Source organism: Meleagris gallopavo, chromosome 10, assembly GCF_000146605.3.
Source record: "Meleagris gallopavo isolate NT-WF06-2002-E0010 breed Aviagen turkey brand Nicholas breeding stock chromosome 10, Turkey_5.1, whole genome shotgun sequence".
In the NCBI taxonomy this organism is placed as follows: domain Eukaryota; kingdom Metazoa; phylum Chordata; class Aves; order Galliformes; family Phasianidae; genus Meleagris; species Meleagris gallopavo.
Genome location: NC_015020.2, coordinates 18,346,737 through 18,359,049, shown reverse-complemented (window position 1 = coordinate 18,359,049; position 12,313 = coordinate 18,346,737). Strand labels below are relative to the sequence as shown.

The following is a 12,313-nucleotide window of genomic DNA, read 5'->3' as shown; positions in this document are numbered from 1 at the left end:
AGGCCTGTGGGACAGGGCATGTGCTGCGCAGGTGGTGCAACGTGCCACAGTGTGCTGGTGCTGCCATCAGCCTTCCCTCCTGCCAGTGCCCCTCACCCAGCTTTGGCTCCGCCAGCACTTCTGGCATTATCTGGAGGACAGCCTGGGCCAGGATCATAGAATCATAGAAGCAAATCATAGAATCAAAGAGCTCTAAGACCCCCAAGCCCAACCCATCCCCACTGGCCATGTCCCTAAAACTGATCCCTTCCTAAAGGCACAAAACACAGCTGTCCTGTTACGGATGAAGTTCAAATGCAAGAAATTAAATCCTGCCTTTGTTTCCATGGACACAACACTGCTGCTGCAGAACTTCTTGCTCAATCCTGGTAGACCAATATGCTCTGAACACAGCACTACATTACGGTGGTGATAAACAGAAAAACAGAAAGAAATAAAAGGATACAAATAATTAAAGAATTTAGTATGAACTAGAACTACTCTACTACTTAGAGGCCTTCTGAGGTACTCAGAGTTGATCCTCCATCAATCCAAAAATTATCACAGTCGCTACGGATGGGATCGCTGATATTGACCATTTTATCTCTGTATTCTGTATCAGAAGTAAAGCCAATCATTAAGGATGCTACAATTAAGCAATGGAGATTTGCTTTGACATTTCAGTTACAGAAAAATGATGTGATAGGGTTGGATAGAGAACATTGAGGCATATTTATTATGAGAAAACTTCATGCTTTGTTTTCTAAAATACTTAAAAAAAACAAAACCCACAATTGTTTGACAAAAATGTAAATATCATCCTTCAGTAGAAGGCATTTTCTGCTAAGCATATCTTATTGAAATGAAAAATCATGTAGATAAACAAATACTTGACTCTTAAGCTTCAGAAATCATGTATTTTATTATTTTCTTTAAGTAAACAGCCTCCACAACTGACCTCCTGCATTCCACCATCTTTCAGCTCAACTTCAAGGAATGAACGTGAGGGTCACAAAGGAAGATCAAGCATTGGAGGCGCTTCTGTACTTTAGAGAAATTAATGTTCTGCAGGGGAGAGTTGTTAAAATACACCTGGGCTTCTTCGGTGGAAAATAACACCTATTTTTGGAAGACAAGGTGCAAACCACGATGTAGTTCAAGTCTAAAGCATGGAGTGGTTAAATCTGAAACAATACTTATCAATATAACTATGATTAGTCAAGACTGAGTGCACATGATTAAACAGAAAGTGGCTTTTTATACACTATACTGTGGCCCCCCCTTCCAAGTCAGTAATATAACTCTTGATTGATTCTCTCCAATTCCCAGTCTGCTTCTTACTGCATTTTTGTTCCTATAGTATTCATTACTTTGAAATATTAGTGCTATAAAACCAAAAGAGACGATGAAAATATTTTATCTTTCAGTAGTATCTCCTCAGTATGCAAAAGCGTCTGGAAGACTGGGAGCCATCCACAAAGCAGCAAGTGCTCCACTGGCACAGCGCATGGCGGCAGTGAAGAAGGATAATGAAGTCACCTGCAAGCACGAAGATTTTCCACTCGTTTCCCCAGAGGGCTCTGCTTGATATTATGCTCTCCATTAAAATTTTAGCTAACGATGTCTTTAACCCCTCTGGTCCTCTAACTCCACTGTAATTCTCTTTGGAAATATCATGCACGAGCTGACTGTAATTTCACAAATCCAGACAAAAGCATTTTTATAAACAAAGCCGTAACATGCTTAAGTCAGATCAGTTACACTCAGTATCTCATTAAATAACTTCTAAGTCACTGAAAATGTTTAAATCTGGCCTCATTTGCCGCATTGGAAACTTTCACCATTGTGCCTTAATTATTATTAGTCCAGTTCGCATTTCTGACACTCAGATACAAGAGGCAAATATTGAATACAATTTTTTTTTAATTAAGTCACCTCAATGGAGAAAACAGTTCCACTAGGAATTGCAAACACTTTTAGACAACAGACTGCCTCACTGCCACTAAGATTCTCATTAACTTTATGAGGATCCTTTCCATGAATGCACGCTTCCCCTTGCAGTACGCTTGCAGGACAAATGACTGCAATTACTCAACCACCACTGGCCGGTTGCTGCTTTGGAGAGAGCACCTCAGCACGTGAGCATTGCAATTTCATCATTACCTACACCCACAACGTTAAAGCTTTCCCCATCAGAGCACTGGCTGTATGCACACTCACAAGTATTTCGCTCTCATTTCTGTGTTTCATATTTGTATTCTGCTTTTGAACGTAACATTTACTTTAAAAGCTCTGTTTTACAGCACTGTAAATTGATTGTAGAAAATAACTTTTAACTACAACTTTAAAACACGATGGCACAGTTTCTCATGACACACAAACAAATTGTTTCAGAAACAGCAGCATTTGTATGGAGGCAAATGAATTTCAGCTATCTGCTATGGGACTCTGCCAGAAGACAAAGCACACTGCAAAGGTACCCACCGGAACGAACATCCCATCCCATTTCCCATTCCTCTGTGATATTTTTGTCTCTTTCATACAACTACTTATATTTTTCTTCCAAAAAGATCCATTATACTTCTTTATGCGTGGTCATTTTATGACGGAGGAGCGGGGAAGGTGCAGTTATGAGTAATGCTCAGTTAAATATTCATTGCTTCAATGACGTAATGTAATTTAATTAATGTGATAATAAAACTTGCAGCCAAAGTTTTCACATAAATCTTAATCCAGATCACATTTGGATCCATTCCTCCATCCATAGGCAACTGCAGGAGTTACATGGAGGAGATTGCGGAGCTCACAGAGGGATGCACTGTGTGCAGTGCAATAAGCACACGAGAAACTACAAGTGTGCAAAAACCAGCATAAAGAGAAAGATTATTGAATATTTGGTGAAAAGCCAGCACTGCTCACACCAGTTTGAATAACATTCACACTACATAAGATGTAACAAGCTACAAAATTCAGTGGCATCAGATAGAAGCCATCGTGATTACATACACTGCCTAACGTATGTTCTTGCATGTTTGCTTTCATTACCTTACTTAGAAGTTACTTACCTACACGTTGAAATACATTAAATCACCAGGAAAATGCCTTGCTTTAATAGCTCATGGAAAAACAACTCAACTATCACAAGTTGTTTCAGTGAAATCATGGCATCGTTACCAAAATCCCACTCGGTGTCATGCCAGACACGAAGTGGTGATGAAGGTTTATTCAAAACCTCGACCACAAACTTCTCCTCACGCCTTCATTTTTCCCACATAAAGAATCGTGCATGTGGCTAACAGAGGAATTCATCTCCTAAAGGCTAAAATCCATGAGTGCAAAGCAGCTGACAGAGGCAGAAACACAACCAAAGATGCGGCGCAACACGAATGCACACTCCTTGTGCCCCTCTCTCCCAAAGGCAGGACTGGCAGAGTGATTACAGTTACACACTGCATTTCCTTGAGCAGCAGCTTACAGTTATCTTTGTATGAGTTTGTGATCAACAGAAACCAGTATTTCCCAAAGGAATAAAAAGCAACTAAAAGCAAAGATGCTCCCACTAATGGAGTGACTGCTGTATTCATTTCAAACAATGTTTCCCCACACTTTTATCATACGCAATAATTTTTATGTTAAAGTTATTAAAAACATCACATTCAGGAGACTCTTCCATTTCTAGTACTTTAAACCTTACAGTATAACTTTATTAATTGATCAGTTCAGGAGTTGCATTGTAAAAACAGTACTTAATGTTAGTCACCTACGTTAAGTGTTGCAGAACAGTTAAATTTTAAACAGGGATGAAGTATTTCATTGCATCACCTGTTTCCTTATGCTACACTTAATGGACTACGTGGAAATCCCAGCATTGAGCCAGGCTGGATGTGGCTGTGGGCAGCCTGGCCTGGTGGTTGGTGGCCCTGCACACAGCAGGGGGTTGGAACTGGATGAGCATTGTGGGCCTTTTCAAGCCAGGCCATTCCGTGATTCTGTGATGACTTTCAGTGAATCTCAGGACAACGTACCCCATGCCCGGAATGTAAAATATTCTACATATTGGAAAGCAAAGAACCATGTGTATAAATTAATCTGTCATAATCAAATCTACCTAGGCTTCAAAATAACAAAATACGTGAAATGAAAAACTGATTCTGAGGATACTAAAAATTGTTATACATGGAGTGAAATACATGAAATGCATATATATGAAATAACTACCAAAACAGCATTTATTTCAACTTCAATTATATTTAAGAACGCATATATTGCTACTTTAAGTATCAACCCACAAATCAGAGAATATAGCAAAGATCATGGGATGATGCCTAAACTAACTCTGTGTTGCTTTGCTATTTCTCTATGGCCTGATCATTACTACAGCCAGGAGCAGGCAGCCCACCTGGAACACCACTGCAAAACACAGCCAGACTGCTAAACTGGACCAAACCTACTGCAGTAAGAGGCAGGCTCCACTACCCTTTGCATACCAGCATGGTTTGGTTCCACAGCACAGTTTGGGAGAACCACCTCAACGCAGCCAACTCATGCTGATGCTCCTGATGCTGCCATTTCTGGCACCCAAAGATCTGCAGCCTCCACCTCCACTGCTGCTTGTGCCACTGAACTCATCTGAGCTCAGCTGATGGGTGAGGGCAGACTCTCCATCTTCCAGTGCCAAGGTTAGAAAAACCAATCTCAACGGCCAAAAGATGGAACTGCTGGTACAGAAGGTGTCTGAATACAGCTCATTGACCTACGGCACTGAAGACTTAGGAGACTTTACCTAATTCCATGTCAAGGGTTTAAAATAAAAAGCACCACTAAGAAAGACGTCCTCCACACAGAAATTGGAAAAAGAGCTATTCCATGGCTCAGTCAGAACAAAACCACGCAGGTCATTCTGCAAAAAACTGGTGTGTGCTAAATGTAAGGATGTTAAAAACACGTCACTGAGCTAAAGCAAGGCTTTCTGCACAGAGACCTAAATTCCACCTGGTTTTGTTTGTGGTGGAAGTAGATCACGTCTCCAAATGAACCTCTTGGCTCAGGAGCTGGCAATGAATCACACTGCGGCTGGCAAGGTTTGCACAACTGATCACAGAGAAAGGTGAAATCATCACAGCTTTGACTCTTGATGGCACACCGACTTCTTTCCCAGCATGGCTTTCTGAGGCACTGGGAGCCATCTTGACACGCAAGGCTGAAAATACCACTTTGTCCCCGACCTTCCATTTGCCAGATAGCAGGGAGAAGGCCCAAGCTAAATATCAACTTGCTCACAATATCAGCCAGGATGAACCAAGTGGGCATTAATGAATCTTGAGGAGTAAAATCACCTGAACAATCTAACCTGAAAGTAAGAACCAAAAAATGTTGCCCTCAACACATTTCATACTTAGCAGACAGTCTGACTCCTGATTCTACTCAAACATGGCTCAAAGACATCACCAACATGTAGAAAAAACAGGAACATTCCTGCAGCTCAACCACAGAAATGAAATGAAGATGAGCTAGGAAAAGACCAGGATGAATCTGAGATGAAAAACGACGTGACTAATGAACAATCTTTGTACTAATTGAGGAAGAGGGATGGAAGTAACTACGATATAAAAATAAAGATCACTGCAATCCATTCACACATATGTATTCTACAGTTCTTCAGAATAGTCAATCATATCTCATAAGTGCCAGAATACAAGCAGCTGGGAGCCTTCGAGTTTTGCACCACTGTTTCTGACTTCTCAGGTTACATAAATAAGACATCTCGTGGTGCAGAGAATTTCCCAATGCTAGAGGGAAGGGTGCCAAAGGCAACCTTCTGCACAACAGAGCAGAGCTTGGGCTGGGCGCTGCCTTCAGGGGACGACTGATGTGCTGCAGGGCTCTGCTCAGGCTGTCCTTGCAGAGACGTCTGCAGGTACAGCTTCTGCATCTTGATGCAGCAACAAATACAAATGTCTCAAAACTCCCCTTGCAGTTTTAACTGTATGCAGGAGTTTTCATTCTGCAGATGTTTTTTAGTCAGGTAGAATTAAAAGAATACCAACTTACGGTGCTCTGAGCACGCTGAGCAATTTCCTTGCGTACCATAACACAGCCATACTCAAGAAAGCTGAGCACGTTAATTAGATCTCATTAATAACAGTCAGAGAGAACTCTCTGTGTCTTTAGCTCCACAGTGCTCTGGGAGGAGCTCAGGGTTCCAGTATAATTAAGAACAAAATGAGTGCAAGGTGAACCAGAGTGATTCCTCATGGTTGTAAATGCTCTCCCCACCCACCGCTTTGCACTGTGAAGACTCTATCTGGAATTTAACCCTGCTAGTCAAGTATAAAATAGAAATCAAATTTGGATCTGCTAAAGGGAAGCTTCCATAGAATCACAGAACGGTCTGGGTTGAAAAAGAGCTGCTAACCAAGCTGAACTGTGGTCAAGGTTACCCCAGGTGGCAGAAGAAGTGCCAGCACTCCTTCAGAGGGCTACAAGAAGTTTGGCTGTATCACCTCCCCACAGGACAAGTGGCGAAAAATGGCCACTGCTACCTGTAGGCAGCAAGAATTAGGGACATTCCTGTGGCCCACCGCGCACGGTCACAACCTGCTCCTACAACAGGAAAGCCACACAAAGCATTTTTGCGCATCTTCCCTCAGCAGCAAGCATTTTAGCTTAAAACAGAAAGATATGCGGTAGTAGTGCCTTATTAAAACTCTGGCAATGGTTTAATAACGTATTGCCAGAGCACTAACTCTTTTGGAATGTGATTTATTAAACTCAGCCAGAGTTACTATTTAAAGAAAACAGGCCATCATGAAAGATGAAAACATTTGTAATCTCAAAGTGCAAGAAACAGTTTACATCTTTATAATAAACTAGGAAAAAAGTGGAACAGCCTTTCAGAAATAGCAGTCTAAAGCAAAGCTTTTAAACCTATATTTAGATGTTCCTGGACATGTTCTCAGCTGATATAAATTCAGTTCCGTTGACTTCAACACACTTCACACAACCTGTGGTTTTGCAAATCCATTTCCTAAAACAGCAGCTTGGAGGTGGCAAGGATTTCAGCATTATAAATATTACTTAAATGAATGGGACTAGTGTTCTTGAGGCGCAAGAATGATTTGTATAATTCCATTTTCAGGATTAATGGAAATAATAATTATCAGATTTACAAGGAACATTTAATAGCTGAAATGTCTGAATGGATTTTGCCACGTTTTAGATGTCTGAATATCTTTCTGAATCTTTTATTGGCTCACCGCTGCCGAGATGAAACCAAAGAACCAAGTGAGACCCTATCTGCAGTCTTACAACATCAAAAAAGACAAATGTTTGTACTTATCTTAAAGGCAAAGCAGAGCAATATTGAAATAGGGAACAAGAATAAAATGACTTTAAATGACAGCGTTTCAAACAATGCTTTAAATTGCCAAAGATGCTCCTCAGTGATACATGCCGTTCTCTGTACTAAAATGATGTTTATAGAGGAATGCCAGTATTCAATACACACAATGTTTAAACTACATTTTTGTGTGTGCGTGTTTTTTTTTAATAATTATTCCTTCAATTCAAAATAAAGTCTTAGCTAGATAAAAGTATAAGATCTTTAGTTCTCTATTGGTAGATACTTCCAATTTGCAAACCTAACTTCTGTGAAACTTCTGTGTTAACCTGCTGTTAATTTTGATGTCTTCTGCCAAAGCTGAATCTAGTCTACGCGACTTTATGTTGCTTCAAAAACAAGTTACTACATATTTCTTGTAGATCTGTTAAGATTCTGCTTAGAAACCCTGATCCTTTGAGTTTCCTTATACACAGTTTCACTGCATTTAAGATATGATCAACATAAATACGGGTTAAAAATTATTTCCATAGATACGTATTCATAGTTATGCAAACAGGAACAGGACAGTGCTAAGTGTGAAGCCACAGCAGATACTTACATTATTGATGCTCTACTGGATGATTGGCTTCACAATTTCATTTGTGACTCAGACTGAAAAATTTAATAGATGGCATTCCTCGTTTCCATTTGAAATACCTTACATGGAAAATTTTAGATAATAGTGACCTTCTGAGCTTTCAAGTTACTAGAAGAAAACATACCCACTGCTTTTGTCACAGAAGAATGTCAATTATTGATAGTAAAATATTAAAAACTTCCATTTTTCACAGAATTTTTAAGAACTACTCTTGCAGCTCTTCAATGCACAGAATTATTGCTTAATCCAAAGAGGGGCAGTCAAAACACAAAGATTCTAATGATAACTTTAGATATTTAGTAAAGAAAAACAAAACAAGATTATCAACATTACTGCCTACAGTAAATAATTCCAAAGAATCATTTCACAGTATTTTTGGCAGAAAACATACACATCAGCCTCAATTCTCACAAATAAGGCTATGTCTCTAAAACACGTGGCCAGTATTTCCATGTAGTTATATTTTATTCTAGTCAGAACCTGAAACTGCGCAATCAAGGCTAAAAATCTCAGCTTACATTTTGAGATTGAAAACACACAAGCACAAAAAGGTTCATCGTAACGACAGGAAAAAGACAGATGGTTGGAAAAATACTGATAACATTAAAGGTTCATTCCAACCTATGCAGTTCTATGATTCTAAACCTGAATCTTCATGCCACCCTCACCTCCTTCTTCCCTACTAACACTGCACTTCCACCATCTTCTCTTCTGCTCCAACCCTAACACAGTACTATTGCTGCTCCTTCGTGGTTAGTTTTTGCCAGGTTAGCTCCCAGTTAACCATATGACAAGTGAGACAGCACATACACGTATGTGTACATAGCATAAATTAGATATATGTGTATTTGTATATATAGGCACTACTTAGATAAAATATGTATGTGGTTATAGCTATATAAATGCAATGCACGCACACACACACACCAAATGCATAGTTGCACACAACCTCTACATACCACTGCTTCCTACACATGCTAGTGTAATGATATTATTGGGGATTTTAGGCTTTACTGATTTCCTTTTCTGCTTTACGAGAGTTTTTAATCGGCCTGAATGTACCGGTTCCTTCAGCACCAACACAACAGAATGGTCTTTGGTTCCAGGTATATACAACCCTTATTAGTAATACATAATTCAAGCAATAATCAAACTCTTGGGAAAAAAAAGTCAACACGGACATAAAAATATTGTCTATGCTATTGTAAAGTCAGTCTAATATATCTATCTTATACTTACAAGAAAAAAAAGAACTGGGAAAGTAATCATAGGATAAGCAGGTGCCCACTGGTAGCACTTGGTTACCATCGATATTCTGGACTCACATTCATTTTGAACATAGAAGTCTGTGATTTCCAATCTTTCAGGTAGAATATCAGCCTGTATTTGGAAGGTTTCCCCTTAACGGAACAGTTATTGAAACTAAACAGCCAGAAAATAGGCACCAGCCTCAAACTGCCGTCAGCAATGAAGCAGTCCAGCTCCAAGCAGTGCAGATCAGCTCCTGCTGCACGACTTGGGCTGACTCAGCTAACACAGAGGTTGTTCCCTGCAGCCTAGGCAGCACAGCCATGACTTCAGCACTGTGAGTTTTCATTCAAATCATTTTCTATAACTTCCTAAAAACAACTAATTGGTAAGAAGAGGTACTTTGTGTAACGATGCACATTAGCAAACAGAAGCGCTCAGCATTTATCAAACAGTGGGAAAACATAGCAGGGCTTTACGTCATTTACACAATATCCGAAGGAAATTATTGAGTACTGGGCACTGGAGGGGTTGGGTTAACCCCACAGCTGGGGAGTCACTGCCAGCCCACCGAGGGGCTTTGCTGGAGCGCCTGCACTCAGAGCCCTCCGTGCAGGACAGCCCCATAATGCAGCACAGGGGTCACAATCCCAACACAACGTTTATTTGGTAAATGGTTTCCAAACACCAACACAGACACCGCTGGCCTGATAATTAACCACTAGGTACAAAAGGCCTCATTGTGCATTCATACAGGAAAACAGCACTTCATTTTGCACAGGTGAGACAAAGCCACACAGGCTGGAGCTGCAATTAAGAGTGGGAAACGGAAAAAAGGTTACAGTGGTGTGAAAGCTGTGTATCTGCACCAAAGTGGGAGTGCTGAGACAATACTGTGAGCACCTATTGCACAGTCATCACACCAGGAGCACACACACGCACACACACTGCACAACATTAATCGGGAGGCTTGTTAACTCCTGGTTCACCACTGTGATTTTAAAGCAGAAAACCGTACTTCACAATCTGTTACCTCCCAACAACAGCCTCCTCCGTGCTCCTATACGTCAGGTTGGTGACAGCAGCATCTCCACCTCAGTGCCATACAGACACAGCCTGCAGGACAGGGCTGAGGCTGTAACCTCACCGACCACTCATGGCACATATGCAAGTGTGTGCACGCATTTATGTGAGTACATATGCAGCTATACATGCTCTAATATAGGACAGAGTTGGGCAAGTAACTTAAATGTATTATTTCTTGCAAATTTAGGAGAAATTAAATGGAGTGTTTTTTGTTCCACTAGATGCAATTGACAAAAAGTGCAAATGTATTCACAGGCCGATTTATAGCACCGAACCCAGAGCTGCTGCCACATCCATTGACAGCTGCTGAAAATCCCTGGACAGACTGCACAGAACAAAGAACCTACATGGGCAATGCTGAACGGCTGACAAACACGCAGACTACGCACGCTGAGGAGCAGGAAGGAAAGGTGGAGGTGCTCACTGTGTGCACCCACCTTCCTCACAGTGGGTATCCACCTCCCCACACCTCTAGGACGCATCTCTAGGATGAGGGGTGACAGCCTCACACTGCAGAAGGGAAGGTTCAGATTGGATACTGGGAGAAATTTCTCTTCCTGAAGAGAGCAGTCAGGTGCTGGCACAGCTGCTCAGGGGTGGGGGTGGGGTCACTGTCCCTGGGGGTGTTCCAGGGCTGTGGGGATGTGGCACTGGGGGTTGGGGGCAGTGGAAGCTCAGTGTGCTTTTCCAACTGTAATGGTTCTCTGGTTCTATGATCCACTCTTCTCACTCTGGTGCATCCACCTTCCTCAATTCGCGTTTAGGACAATTTATCTTCGGTGCAAATTTGCCACGTGCCATCTCACTGTGCACACACATCCAAACAAGGAGAACAGAACAGAATGGTTAGCTATAAAAGGACAGAAAACATCTTCAGAAATGTCTGAAAAAAGGCATGAAAAGCAATAATACGTCTTTATTCAAGCACCTCGGGAGCAGGAAACCTGCCAGAGTCTACGGAAAGGATATAAAAGGAATGCTCCAAATGAAAGGTCACAGCAGAAAATCTAAATTAATTTGTATTCAGAGTTTGGGCCAGCTCCCGTGCTGCAGTGCTCACCCACAGAGTCAGCTGGAGGGTTTGTCTTAAGCACAAGTCAGAATAAAGCAGAAAAATAAGGAACAGAGCAGAACTGCTGAGAAGAGATGGAACTCAGGTTAAAGCTCAGACAGCGTGCATGTATCACACATGTACCTCAGTGCTGGGTGACGGGAAGCCTGTAAGCAACATCACAACTCCTGCATCACTCCAGGATGCACTGAGGAGACCACGTATCAGAGACTGCCATTTGTACCAGGCAAATTAACAGAAGCTCTTCTAACGTGAAGGGATACTCAACGAAATGTGACACACTGGGGGAATTCAGCACCATTTTTGTGATGAGAAAGGATGACTCAGAAACTCCTGGAGCCTATCAAAAGAGTACAAGAGATCTGGACAGTGACGTCTACCAAAAGCACGTGTGGAGGTCCGTCACTGGGAGTTCTTAACATAAGCACCTGTGTGAAGAGAGAGGGTCTTACATGCATAAATTGGAAGAAACAGGAATTTTATATGAGTGGGAAGAGGAGCTGCCAACAGCTCCAGGCTCCTGCTGCTGACTTTGTAAACGACTCAGGAAAGGATGCTGACCTACAGGAGGTTTTCAGAAACAAAATCATTTGGGCCTTTCCAGTAGGCGTTATCACTGCCACAAGCAGGGCTGAGGGCAAGGCCAACCCGTGGGGGGACCTGTGGGACCCAAATCACCAACAGCAGCACACCAAGGGGCTCTCCTCCCTTGGCAGCCTCCTGCCCTCCTACGTCTTCCCACCCAAGCTAGAGTACAGTGCTATCCTGCAGGATAGAAGCTGGGAATTGCAGCCCTCCTCCCTAAGAAATAACTCAAACACAGAATAATTAAACACTGAAGCACAAATTGCCTCATTCAAAACCCACTGAAGCTAGTAGAAATCTCTGCACTGAACTTAATTGCTTCAGTTTGGGTGCAAAATGCCTGAAAACATCAGTGGCAATTGGA

The 12,313-nt window shown here is 41.7% G+C and overlaps 1 protein-coding gene across 2 annotated transcripts in view; it reads right to left on the bottom strand.

Annotated features, from left to right (window-relative positions):
* LRRC7 (leucine rich repeat containing 7) overlaps positions 1 to 12,313 on the bottom strand; it is a 90,414-nt gene that overhangs the window by 46,088 nt on the left and 32,013 nt on the right. Inside the window, exon 8 of one of the 2 annotated variants that reach the window (XM_031554880.1) lies at positions 10,982 to 11,097. The exons of the other annotated variant lie outside the window; for it this stretch is intronic. Within the exon in view, the coding sequence (XP_031410740.1) occupies positions 11,019 to 11,097 (79 nt within the window). The 3' untranslated portion in view covers positions 10,982 to 11,018. Of the gene's footprint in view, positions 1 to 10,981; positions 11,098 to 12,313 lie in introns of those variants that run through there. 2 annotated transcript variants of the gene reach the window in all.